Raw genomic sequence first — 14,460 nt, forward strand, 5'->3', positions numbered from 1 at the left:
CATGCCTGTATAACCATGGTCTATAACTTGAGTATGTCAGCAATTAAACTCTCCCTTGCAGTTGAAGGCAGGTTTTAGGATTTCTGAATATAATTTTGAGTTTAATTTGAGTAGGATTATTGTTCATCCTGAGGAGGGAGGGATTGAATCCCTGGTTTAAGCATGTGCAAAAATGTTCAAGTGCACTTAGTTCCAATGTTCGGGGAGAAACAAAAATTAAAAATGATTTTGCGTGTGAATAAGGGAAACGTGCAGAATAGAGCAAGAATGAGCTTTAAAAGGTATAGACTACTGATGTATGAACCACTTCATCCTGGCCCCATTAAGAAAACTGACCTTGCTAATGGTCCACTGAAGGAAACAGAGGAAATAAAACATTGGAAATGTGTAGGCTACCCATTCCCGCTTACTGTGAGGTTCCTTCCTGACATTGCATGTTATGTTTTCGTTTTATTCCAATTACAGAATTACATATATTTCCATTTCTCTCATATTTCACAATTAATGGGATACAAGAGCTATTAGTAGTAAAGTTATAATTCGCTCTATTATGGGTAATCGTCATGCCTAGAATGTTTAGGAGGTCAAATGGAAGGGTCATTTAATCCTCCAACTTCGTCATAAGGCATTCATCAAAAAATTGCTTGAATGCTTTCTGCCTTGATTTCTAAATTTGCATACTTCCATGGTCTCCATCTGTAATCTTCTTCAGCTCCATGAGAGTGCATTTTAACCTTGCAGCTCTTCATATTTAATTCTGTTTCATTTCAAATCTGTACTTTATTCCTAATATATACTCAGTAATACACCCAGGGTGCATCTTTCTGTACATTCATGGCACTAACAGTTCTATACATTCTCTTCCAAAGCATTTCATCCCTAGACAAAGCACACGTGCCTTGTTTGGGAGGCTGTAACACAGGACAATCCCTCAGAATCTAGCAATGTAGGACCTAAACTGTGATCCATCCCCACAAAGCTTTTGTCATGGCTGTCCCAAACTTCAGTGCATCCCTGAGCATGTACAGTTGTACCACTAAACACTCTGATCCCGAATTTCCTCACAGATCTTTCCACCTTTTGCCTTCAAAGGGCGAATTGTGCAAACAATTAAAGGTAAACAAATAACACTCTGAACCAGAGCTCACGAAAGTGACTCCACAGCAGCAAAGTCAGTTCATCACTGCAGCCAGTCCAGGAGCCCATTAGTTGTAGGCCACAGCCTCAGTTCAGCGTAGGGACGAGTAAACTGTGTGGAGCAGTGAACTGAACGCCTGTACCTTGTCTCCGGCCCCAATACCCTAACCTTTTCAATCAGCCAGCCATCAGCTCATTCTTTGCTCTTAGGCCCAGACCCTGCTACTTCAATTTGGCTCCAAGTTCACTCCAGCAATGCCCAAACTTTGGCTAGTTCGTAGCTCTCAGGTCCGGACCCTGCTGCATCAGCTCGGACCATGCACAACCTTTTCAATCTGGCCTGGTGCTTAAATTGGTCAAACATTGTCTCATTCCTCGCTCTTGGGCCTGGGTCCTGCTGCTTCAATTCAGTCCCAAGACTATTCCAGCAATGGCCAAAGATCGGCTTATCGCACACTCTTTGGTCCAAGCTCCGCCGCCTCGATTTGGCCTGGTCGCACCATGCCACCTCAGCTGTACTGCACCTTCGACTTTCCAGGTTACTGAATCCCCAGAACACCACAAAATGCCTGCTCGTGCAGGCGGTTCAAAAGCACAACTCGGAAGGGGAAGTTACAGGCTATTGATTACAGAGATCATTGCCAGAAAAAGTGTGTTTTATTGGGTAGATGATAGATTAACTTGCTGCCAGGGAAGTGTTGCTGTCTCACCAGCGCCATTTTAAACCATGAAGCATCCCCAGATGTTTTTGCTATATTAGAGTGCTGTGTAAATGGAACTTGTTGTCTATAATGTGGAGTTCTAGAGAATCACATTCAATCAGATTGGGTTACACTAATAGTTCTACCTCCAGGGAAGCAGTAACTATGCTGCCTCCTTTTATGTGGATGAATGATGCAGAAGGCCATTCAGCTCTTCAAGTTCATTCCAGCTCCTACAACAGACAAATCCCATCAGTGCCAACTCCCTCTCCTTATTTTCCTCTCCTCCTGCAACTTACTCTCCCTCAAATGCCTGGTGACTGGTTTGCCACCTGCCTGCACAAGGGGTAATTACAGTAGCTGACTAACCGACCGGCATGCGCTGGAGATGTAGGAGTAGATCAGAGTAGCTGGGAGAAACCCATTTGGAGAACGTGCAAACTCCACCCAGTCAGCACCTGGGGTCGGGACAGAACCCGCGTTCCTGTGGTGAGAGCCAGCAGCACTAACTGCTGCACCACCGTTCATTTTATACTGAAGGTCCAAGGACCCAGTGTCAATGTTGCAACAATTTATTTTGCCAGATGCTTATTTTCCAAGAAAGAACATCATATAGAACACAGAATATGGAACACCACAGCTCAGTCCAGGCCCTTTGGCCCACAATGTGCTGACCTTTAACCTACTCTAAGGTCAATCCAACCCTTCCCACCTACATGGACTCCATTTCTCTGTCATCCATGTGACAGTCTAAGAGTTTCTTAACTGTCCCTATTATGAACACATCTGAAGTAAAAGATAGTAAAAACAAAAAAACCCCAATAAATGCGGGAAATATCCATGGATGCGCTGGGCTGAAGGGCTTGCTTACATGCATCACAGCAGCATCAGGTGAGAGAAAGGAAAAGAGTTAATGTGAGAGATATTTTTCATCCAACATCTTACCTTTTGCTTATTTTTTTCTTTCACAGTGATCCAGTCTTCACCATTCGAGCTCACATCAACTTTATAGGTCCGGATGTAATACATCCTCTGGGTTTCTTTGGAGATAGCGCCCTGCGTTGCTATTGCAGAGACGTGCTGCAAGAACCCCAAGTCTACCTGCACGATTAAAAGCACAAAGAGCTTGTTCAGCGTCATTATAATATATATTATCATGTCTTAATACCAGTTAGCTAGTGTGGAAAGTATGGCGCCAACTCTCACCAAATGTTTCCAAGTAGTCAAAAAAATTGAAATTACAGAATGTTGATCAACAGTTTATAGAGATTGTTACTATCTGGCATGAAGAAAGCTCAGCATAGCGTCAGTGTCCATTTTGTGCTTTTGAATTGGAACGATTTATTCATTGGAGACCCAGTATTTATTTATTTGTAAGTTCACTCTTCGCCTGACTGTCTGTTATGTGGGTGCTTTAAGCCCTTTTTCCAAAATGACATCAATATGCTGTAGATTAAATCTTCCCGGATTACTTAACGCAAGGAGGTCACTCAGGAACTGCAGCTGGAGTTTGGCTCAGTGATCTGGTTCAACTAAAGTTGCAGCAGTTCATGAACTCAAAATGAAAGCCACCTTTGAAAAGGCTGGACAGATAGCCGCTGCAGGAGTAATCATAGTTCACATCTATGCCTCTGAAGCCAGTGGAAATGAAAAGAGAAAACAATAAAGGTTAAAGAGAAGCCTACTCCCGATCAGCTCTGGAGGAGAGGGAGAGGAATATGGAGAAATGTGGTCACATAAGAAAGCAGGAAACATTAAACATGCATTTTATAATACCGATATACCATACAGTGTGCCAGATTGCATTAACACCTCAAGTTCAATAGTCATAGCTTCAGCATTCTGTGTGTGTTGCTTGGATATCCAGCATCTGCAGACTTTCTCCTGTTTGTTACAGTTGCCCAGTTGCTTTTCAGGAGACTGACCAAACAAAATACCTGGTATCGATATTTTGTTGGAAAAGTTTTGTTTAGTTATTCTTTATTTTCATTCACCCTCTCCTCTAACATTCAATGACTCACTTGCATTTGAGAAATTTGAACCGCGGTTTCAATGTGAAAATAAAATGGTGGTAAGAAACTGAATTGAAATTTGAAATTTGCCCCGGCTGAGTGGGAGACTTATTGCTGCCAGGCACACATCTGGTCATGATTTGGATTCACATACAAGAGAAATCAAACATAAATGCTACTGATTCCTTCCCGTTGCAGGGTTCAGGATGTAACATATTGTAACTAACCGGACCTTATGAGACTACACAGGCCAGTCAGCAAGCCCAGCGATGCTTTCTTTGGACTTCAGCTTTTGTAGAGCAGGGAAACTAAATTCTAAGAACTATGTAACTGGAGCTGATAAAGTTATTTGTGGTTTGGTCAAACAGATGAGCCATCACCTTCGCACAGTGGGGACTGAGCTTTAATCGAGTGACTATGCACATTGATTTGCTTTTAAATAGTCACTGTGGATGGAGTTAGGCTCCATTTCTTTCATAAATTTTTGCAGAAAAATCAATCTTGTTGAATTTATTTTCAAAGGTATTTTTGAAGATTGAAATCAATTACCTCTTATAATGTTGCCTATATTATAGCTCTTAATAACCTCAGCCAAATGAACAAATGTACTATTTTTTCAGCTGGGTGTATGGATGAATGAGTCCCAGAAAGCCCTTCAGCATCATGAGCCCTCTTTGCCACTCCAGAATGCAATATGAGTTATGCTTAGCATGGTTACTTTGTCCACAAGGCTCCTCTACTTAATTACCATATAATAAGGAACAAGACATACATCAAGTGAGTGGATTAAAGTGTTTTAAGGAGTCTTATCACATTAGTGGGCATTTGCAGACTCTGTGCTGCATTACCACTCTGGGAGATGTCATAGGTTTGTTCACACAGCTGGAAGCATATCTCCACAGCTTTTACAACTTAGTCTGTAAATCTCTACTGCAAACTTAAGTAGAGAACTTCTCTTACTTTTGTGTTCAGGGTAACAATACTACCAACAAAACTACACATTAATTAACAGCACCTAGTTAGCCAAAGAAGATAGTGACAAGCCATCTCGTTAAACTGCTTCATGCTCTGTTGCCATGGTTGGTTGTGATCCAAGAGTCCACAACATTCGGAAGCATTCAAAAACATTGCTGAATAAATAAACCTGAGGACCATCCAAGAACTTTATGACAGATTTTCCAGCATAAATGCCATGGAATTCCAGCAAGTTTGTCACAGTCGAACTCCATATGGGGTCCAGCAGTGAAGCATAATGATAGATACTTCGGCAAGGAAACTCTCTGCAATGTCGGGGCATCTGGATTCCGATATCTAAGCAACAGAGTCCCAAACTCTCTGGCATTTATGCAGGTAATACCAATCTTTCACTGACCAACAGAATAAACAAAAGGGAAACTGGATAGGAATTTCTTTACACAGCAAGCAGTTCTGAATAAACTACCTGAATGGATTGAAGGAGGAGGATCAGGAAAATCTCTCAATGCACTTGGAAAGAAAACATTTGCAGGGCTATGGGGAAGGAGCAGAGAATTGGGATCAATTGCTCAGTTCTTTGAAAGGACTGGCATAATCTTGTGTGCTAAATTATCTTTTTTTGAGCTGTATGAGTTTTTGATTCTATTATCAGGAAGCCTTTTGAAATACATACTTTTGCACATTTTCTCCAAAATCCTTTAACTGTATGATCACTTTAAATATAGCATTCTTTAAATGCTGTGTAATGTCCCATCAAGTGGCTCAACTGAAGCCAAACAAAACAAGATAAAGTTGAATATTTGGGTTTTGACTTGACATGGAGTTTTTCTATCTGGGATTAAAATGGTTGACCTGCACTGCACTACAGCATTCTGTTTACTTTTTATTATCTTAATGTAATTATGTATGACATGAGATATTTGGAAGGACAAAAGTTTTTATCTGTATCTTGGTACATGTGACAAGAATAAGCCAATGTTAAAAGACTATTGTGAGTTTTCACTAGTAAGGGTTAGATCAGTAAATCATGGAAGATTAAACTCTGTATTAACAAACCAAAACTGCAAGTAGTTTTTTGAACTTTAAACAATGGGAACACAGAGCAAATTGCTCCAGCATATTGGAATCTCGGCTGGAATCTAACCATACACTATTTTAGGATAATAAGTATGTTCTTCATTTCACCATAGCGTGGTTGTGTGTAAATTTCTCAAAAGCATCACATCACTCCACAAATTCTGTATTGAGATCTGATCTAAAATCCCACAGGATACTTAAAGCTTTCATCTTGAGGCCAGGCATTTGGCTATTTAAAAGACAAAGTCAGTGAGCATGCCAGCAAGGCTGTTTCAGTGCATTTCCCAGCAAACAGTTGAAAGTAACTTGGTGTATGTGAGGAAAATTTATGTGGGCCTTTGCTCAGTGAAAGCAATGCGTGGGGACCTGGGGGATGAGGAAAGAACGATAACAGAGTGTCTGACTTGCAGAATTAAACCCTCTTAGGATTCAATACACAAGTGCCTGTCAGGATCTGTGTAGGAGTAAAACTGCTTAGGAAATAATGTGGAGGCATAAAGCTTGATGAGGGAAGTCTTATTCTATCCAATCATCAGCTATTGTGGTGAAATAGGATTCATCTGGATGTCAGAATAAATCAACATGGGATTTCTGCAAACTTCCAGCACCCCATTCTGTAGAAAGCTTTCCAGCTGTATGAAATCCCTCCAAAGTCCATGGTTCATCCTTTCCTCCCCTCTGTTAAAGGCTCAGCATCAATTGTGAACAAACTAAAAATAGATATCAAACTCCAGCACTCATCTTCCTTTTCCACTTACCGTAAGTTTGCCATTGAAGTTTGAAGATGGGTAAATAACTTTTATCTAAAGAAAGAGGACAGTTACTCTGAGAATAATAAATTGGTTTGTAATGACATACCGAGAAACACATTGAATTAGAAAATGATCCTTATTGGATTTCTGAATGAATTTATTATCACAGATGGCTATTGGGTATATTTGAAGTAGAAGTTGATAGCTTGTTGATTAGTAAAGGAACCACAGCTGAGTTGGGTTGAGAGTGATAATAATGACTGGGCTTGATGGGATGAAATGGTTGAATTCTACACCTATGTCTTATGATCTTGTGTTCTTACTATGCCTGGTTTCAGAACTGTGGCTATACAAGAGTAACTATTAATTAAAGGATGGTGGGGTTGCTCTGATCTGAATGACTATATCACCTAATCAACCATTGCAACATTGCTGCACCATGAGACCAGTTTTGGTTGACGACGTTGACTGCCAGAGCACTTTACTTGATGCTCCCTTCCTGTGTGAGCGATTGAGGGTGAAAATGATGCCTTTGTTTAGATCTGTTTAAAAGAGCCCACAGTTCTGCTGAATTGATTGGGAGATATGGAAGTCCGGAGGTGCAGACAAAAGTAGGAGAGTTTGCACATTTTCGAAAGACATGAGGAAATAGAAGATATTCCTCAAAACTGATGTATAATTAGCACAAACAAAATGGAACCAAGAACAGATGGCAGAAATGGCACAAATGCAATCTATAATAAAGTGCTAGGGGTGTTTACATTTACTTGCTGTACTCCATGTTTCTTGGAGCTGATAACATTGTAGAGGCCATGAGTGCCACCATTAAAGAACAAAGTGCGGTGACCTGAAAAATTTAATTAGTACAGATGGGCACCAGTTTTTATGCAGCACCAGAAAAGTAGCTGGCAACAATTTTTCAAAAAAAAAAGAACCATTTGGTGAGATCATTGAGTTGATAAAAGTGCATTTCAACTGAACACTGATCAAGTTATTTTGAAATTACAATGTTGACACTTAGAATCAGATGGAACTGGGGATTACAATCTCAGTCTGAAGGACAGAGTAAGATAGCATAATTTTGAAACAACCTTGCACAGTTTTTGGAAAAGTATCAATGGATGTTTGAATTGATAAGCAAAAGCAGGCTAACGTCTTCAAACACACAAGTCATTACTTTTGAAAAAGTGAGGAGAACTGCTATGTAAAGGAAATGTGTAGGAGTTTTGGGAGCTCAAGGTGCAGATGTGGTGCAGTAATGTCAGTATTAGCCATATCTTCTCCATCAAGAACTGTACCATTGAGTATTAAGTGTAAATTAAGCCTGAAATCAGGTTCCCAAGAAACCCAAGAGGTGTGAAAACAATGGAGCACATGACAAAGGTCAGGATACCAGTGCAGGGAGATCAGGTAATTTCTAGCTCTCCATTTAAAGCAGCCTGCATTGTAATTGCAAGAAAATTTAACATCCAGCAAGTAACCTCCTCAGCCCTCTACTCTACTCCCTGTACACTCACAGTTGTGTGGCCAGACTCCGCTCTAAGCCCATCGAGAAGTTTGCAAATGATCCTGCTATAATGGGACGCATCTCAAATAATGATGAGTCAGAGTACAGGAAGGGGACAGAGCCTTGTTGCATGCTGTCATTGTGATAAGAATGGCTTGGGTCCAAACGCTGGAGTACCCGAGGCTAGGACTGAGATACGATTTCAAATTGGACCAAGAGTCCGAGCACAAGACAAACACTAGATGAAATCACCAATAGGCTTATGATTGAGCACGGAACCTCAGTTCAGTTGCTCCTTAAACGCTCAATCCCTGGCGCCCAGAACACGATTGCCAATTAGCGGGACTCTCCTGAATCTTTAAAGGGGCCGTGCCAGCTTTCCATACGCTGGGGAGTTAGAGCATCTAAACCTCGGAAGCTGGTGTGGATGGGTAGTGTCATAATAGTCATGACAATAATCTTTCCCTCAATGTCAACAAAACCAAAGTGCTAGTTATTAACCTCATGGGGGGGGCAGTGCACATGTTCCTGTCTACATCAACAATGCTGAGGTCAAGAGGGTTGAGAGATTCAATTTCCTAGGATTGAACATCACCAATAGCCTGTCTTGGTGTAACCATGGCCAAGAAAGCTAATCAGTGCCTCTGCTTCCTCAGCAAGCTAAAAAAATTTAGCTTCTTTGACCCTTATCAATTGATATCGATGCATATTGAAAACAGACTGTCCAGATGTGTCATGCTCCAACTCAAGAGCAGTGTATATTCTGCTATTATAAGACAATTGAATAGCTCCATAGTATGATAGGATTGACTACTGACCTCGTGATCAACTTCGTTATGACCTTACATCTTTATTGTCCATTGACACTATACTTTTCTGTATTTTATCTGTGCTCTTTTACTTTTTACCTTGTACTAACTCAATGCATTGTTGTAATGAACTGATCTGTATGAACAGTATGCAATGCAAGTTTTTCACTGCACCTCAGTACGTGTGCCAATAATAAGTCAATTTACCAATTTACTAAGTTGCAAAAGGAAACAGAACATGGCGGACACATTATAGAGAAATAAAATTATCAAATGCACACAAAGAATTGTCAAATAACACTAAAGATAACAATAACAAAGAGGAATGCAGGTTGAACATCATTCTATATGATCACTGGAGACAGACATTCATATCAAAGGCTTGGATGTGGTAATGAGCGTGGATGATGTAGCATACAGCTCACAATAGGGTGAGATGCTACAGGTATAATATTGGCAGGTCCCACCAATGTCATGTTAATTCCAGTTAAGTGCTACATAAATGAGGAGAAGTGGTACATACTCCAAGGGAAGTGTTATAAACACCAGGGAGAAGCTTTGCAAATGCGGAGAGAAGTGTTACATACAGGGAGAAGTGTTACAAACACAGGGAGAAATGCCGCAAACACAGGGAGAAGTGTTACAAACATAGGGAGAAAAACTGTAAACACAGGGAGAAGTGTGCAAACTCTGGGAAAAGTGTTGCAAACACAGGGAGAAGTGTTACAAACATGGAGAAATGTTGTAAACACAGGGAGAAGTGTTATAAACATAGGGAGAAGTGTTACAAACACTGGGAAAAGTGTTACAAACTCTGGGAAAAGTGTTGCAAACACAGGGAGAAGTGTTATAAACATAGGGAGAAGTGTTACAAACACAGAGAGAAGTGTTATAAACATAGGGAGAAGAGTTGCAAACTCTGGGAAAAGTGTTGCAAACACATGAGGAGTGTTGCAAACACAGGGAGAAGTGTTACAAATACAGAGAAAACACTAGGAAAAGAGTTGCAACCACTGGGAAAAGTGTGCAGACATGGAAAAGTATTGCAACCACACAGAGAAGTGTTACAAACTCTGGGAAAAGTGTTGCAAACACAGCGGAAAGTGTTGCAAACACAGAGGCAAATGTTACAAACACAAGGAGAGGTGTTAGAAATACAGGGAAAAGAGCTGCAAACACAGGGAGAAGTGTTGCAAACACAGGGAGAAGTGTTGCAAACACAGGGAGAAGTGTTGCAAACACAACAGAAAGTGTTACAAGCACAGGGGCAAATGTTACAAACACAAGGAGAGGTGTTAGAAATACAGGGAAAAGAGTTGCAAACACAGGGAGAAGTGTTGCATACACAGCGGAAAGTGTTGCAAACACAGGCAAATGTTACAAACACAAGGAGAGGTGTTACAAATACAGGGAAAAGTGTTGCAAACACTGGCAGAAGTGTTGCAGTCGCAGGAAGAAGTGTTACAAACACAGAGGGAAGTGTTGCAAGCAGCAGGAGGAACACTGAGAAAAGTGTCGCAGTTACTGGGAGGAGCATTCCAATGTCAGGGAAAAAACATTGTAAACACCAGAAATATTGCAAATGCTTGAGAGAAGTATTTTCAATAACAGGCGAAGAATGGCAAACACTGCAAACAACACTGACAAGTTTTGTGAAGAGCAGAAATGTTGAATATAACTAGAGTAGTATTGCAAATATGGGCAGAGCTGCTGCAGACACCTGGAGAAATATTGTAAACTCTGGGAGAAGTGTCGCAAATCTCAGGAAAAGTGGAAATGTTTGCAGAGTATTGTCAACTCCACGAGAAGTTTTGCAAACATTGTGAGAAGTGTTCCAAACAGATGAAGCATTTCATACTGAGGGAGAAGTGTTGCAAACACAGGCAGAAACACAGCATGCATGAGAAGTGTTGCAACCCCCAGGAGATCTGTTGTAGCCTCAGGAGAAGTATTGCAAACTCTAGGGGAAAAGGCAATAGAACATAACCTAAGATACTCATAATCAGGGTATTCTGCACTGGGACACCAACAGTACTGAGCAGAGACTGGTAGGGCACTTGAGGCTAACACATTCAAAATCAACAGATGGTGAAGCAAGGACAGATAAATTGTGCAAAGTTCATGTGCGTGCCCTCTCCCCAGAGGACTTAGCTTTGCCTTTCGCTTGGCACATTAGAGAGGAAAAATGGTGAAAGCAAAGAATGGGGTTCCTGTGCGTGTTAGAAGCAAAGCCTCAAGTCAGTCCAGATTAAAGTGTGATCATTGGAACGGCACTAATAGAGTGAAATGGTTAGAAAACTGTATTTGTTTAATGACAAGTACATTACTGGGGGCTCTCCATCAGTGTGTCCCAGGACCCAAACCGACGGCGCAAACACAATTGTGTGAAGGCACAAAGCTACTGAGGAATCCGTCTCAGAAAGCTCAGATTGGCACTTTGCAGCTGGGATAAACAACCTATACTATACAAATGGAGATTTCCTCTATGAGATTAGAATGGATCTTCTTAGTAAAAGATCCAATGACCTGGAGGGACAGAAAAGAAGGGGGAAATTTCCTGACTCAGCTAAACTGGAGCAAATGCAGTGTAACTAATTGGTACAAATAGCTGTATAATTTAGGTTTGTTATATTTTTCTTGTGAATACTGTCATGCCAGCTTTTCATTGCACGTATACATACACATATTTACGCATATGATACTAAACTCTTGACTTGGACCTTGAAATGCAAACAAGGACTGGTAGCTGCATGGAATGGAAGTTCCATTGTGACACTGACAGAGTAAACAGTACGGTCAGAGAAGGTGAATAAGGAACATCGAAACATAGAAAATAGATGCAGGAGTAGGCCATTCGGCCCATTGAGCCTGCACCGCCATTCAGTATGATCATGGCTGATCATCCAACTCAGAACCCTGTACTTGCTTTCTCTCCATACCCCCTAATCCCTTTAGCCACAGGGGCCACATCTAACTTCCTCTTAAATATAGCCAATGAACCGGCCTCAACTGTTTACTGTGGCAGAGAATTCCACAGATTCACCACTCACTGTGTGAAGAAGCTTTTCCTCATCTCGGCCCTAAAAGGCTTCCCCTTTATCCTTAAACTGTGACCCCTCGTTCTGGACTCCCCCAACATCGGAAACAATCTTCCTGCATCTAGCCTGTCCAATCCTTTTAGAATTTTATATGTTTCAATAAGATCCCCCCTCAATCTTCTAAATTCCAGCGAGTATAAGCCCAGTCAATCCAGTCTTTCTTCATATGAAAGTCCTGCCATCCCAGGAATCAATCTGGTGAACCTTCTTTGTACTCCCTCTATGGCAAGAATGTCTTTCCTCAGATTAGGGGACTAAAACTGCACACAATATTCTCGGTGCAGTCACACCAAGGCCTTGTACAACTGCAGTAGAACACCCTGCTCCTGTACTCGAATCCTCTTGCTATGAATGCCAACATACCATTCACCTTTTTCACCGCCTGCTGTACCTGCATGCCCACTTTCAATGACTGGTGTACAATGACACCCAGGTCTCGTTGCACCTCCCCTTTTCCTAATCGGCCACCATTCAGATAATAATCTGTTTTCCTGTTCTTGCCACCAAAGTGGATAACCTCACATTTATCCTAATTAAATTGCATCTGCCATGAATTTGCCCACTCACCTAACCTATCCAAGTCACCCTGCATCCTCTTAGCATCCTCCTCACTGTGAATCAGGGAACAGAGAGCCTAGTGAACAGAGAACAGTGCAATAATGCTATTGTGTATATCAATTCAAGATTGATATGGTTATATTCTGATTTACATGGTTATATTCTGTAATGCAAGTAAACATACAAGTTAACAGGACATCTATGTCAGGAATGATGAGACCACGACCCCCTTTGTGGCTGGTTAATGGTTAACCCCTGGTTAATGGTTATGGTGTTGTGTACCTCGCTCACAGCTTTTAACTGCCACACTACACGGTTTGAGTACTTAATATGCTTCTGGTTACTGCATTACAAGAAAGAAGTGTTTACACTGAGTAGGGTGCAGGGTAAATTATTGAGAATGGGAACATTTTAGCTATGAGGAACATTTGGAGTGTTTGGGACAGAGGAGGGAGAGGTGAAATAGAATTGAGGTGCATAATACTATGAATGGCCTAGAGGAAGCAAAAGCCCGGGGCCCCAGATTGTATTTGACAGTAGGATTAGATGGAAATAGGAAATTCTTTTTGTATAGCAGAACTGGGACATGTTGTCTGAAATAGTGGTTGAGGCAGAAACCATTATACTAAAAAAGTACAGTCAAATACATACTTGTAGAGCAGTGAGCAGCAGGGCTGTGGAGCTATGCTAGAGGACGAGAACTTTTGATGTGAAGACATGAGCTGAATTGAATCCTTCTCTGTTGTATGTTTTCTATGACTCTATATTGAACGATTGTGTTCAATTGATGCTTCATATCTAAGTGACTGATTGAGTCTCAGAGATACGCAGAAGAATCCATAATAAATAAATCAAAAATAATCTATTTTGAGGGCAGAAATCTCCACAGACAATCAGTATCTATGAGGCATTTCAGTTGGTCACCTAAAACAATTGCCACACTTTAATTGGGAGCTTTTTTGCCAAGCTAGTTTATGGAAAATTCAGCAGATGTCAGACTTGGCATATTGAGAACACTAATGGTCCTCATGGAGCTCATGAAAGGTATGGATTAAAAAAAAGAATAAAAAATACTGCTATAATTAGATTTTAGATTAAAGCACAATTCGTCTATGTGTAGAGACATCTGAATTTAAAAGCATGTTAGGGGCAAATTCCTGGGAGTAAATTCATTGTACTTTGATCTCATAATGCTATCTACACCATTAGCAAAAGTCCTGTTCCTTCTGATCAATGCACGATCAGTATCCTTCACCTAGCAACAACAACCACCCTTTGAAGCTGTACAACATAGGTACATTTCTGAGCACTACTTGAAACAGGGAATTGCATTTGTTGCTGCCACTCGGAGCTGCAGAGATACACAAACAGGCTGATGAAAGGAAGGTAAACTCTTTCTGGTTGCTCTGGATGAAAAGGGATGATGTGGATGTGTTTTATGTTTAGTCATTTATTTTATACATGCTCATACACAAGATGAGCAATTAACTGGTAGTGCCAATATTTATTGTCGATTCCTAATTGCTCCAGAACTGAGGAAACCAGTCGGCATTCAGTCACATGTAGGCCAGAATGGCATCAGATGCAAGATCTCCTCCTCTTTCAGAAATCAGTGAATTGGCACATTTTGTAAAAAATGAAATAGTTATTGTGATTTGCTTTGAAACATATCCAGATTTATTGAATTATTCAGTTAGACCATAAGACATAGGAGCAGAATTAGGCCACCTGGCTCATCGAGTCTGCTCCGCCATTCAATCAGCTGATTCTTTTCTCGCCTCCTTAGCCCCATTCCCTGGCCTTCTCCCCGTAACCTTTGATGCCATGTCCAATC

At 41.0% G+C, this 14,460-nt stretch overlaps 1 protein-coding gene across 14 annotated transcripts in view; it reads right to left on the reverse strand.

Annotated features, from left to right (window-relative positions):
* Positions 1-14,460, reverse strand: part of nrp1a (neuropilin 1a) — a 187,781-nt gene that overhangs the window by 58,675 nt on the left and 114,646 nt on the right. For all 14 annotated transcript variants that reach the window (XM_073054804.1, XM_073054803.1, XM_073054806.1 and 11 more), the window contains exon 8: positions 2,784-2,939. In XM_073054804.1, the coding sequence (XP_072910905.1) occupies positions 2,784-2,939 (156 nt within the window). The remainder of the gene's footprint in view (positions 1-2,783; positions 2,940-14,460) is intronic.

This window comes from Hemitrygon akajei, chromosome 8 (genome assembly GCF_048418815.1).
Source record: "Hemitrygon akajei chromosome 8, sHemAka1.3, whole genome shotgun sequence".
In the NCBI taxonomy this organism is placed as follows: domain Eukaryota; kingdom Metazoa; phylum Chordata; class Chondrichthyes; order Myliobatiformes; family Dasyatidae; genus Hemitrygon; species Hemitrygon akajei.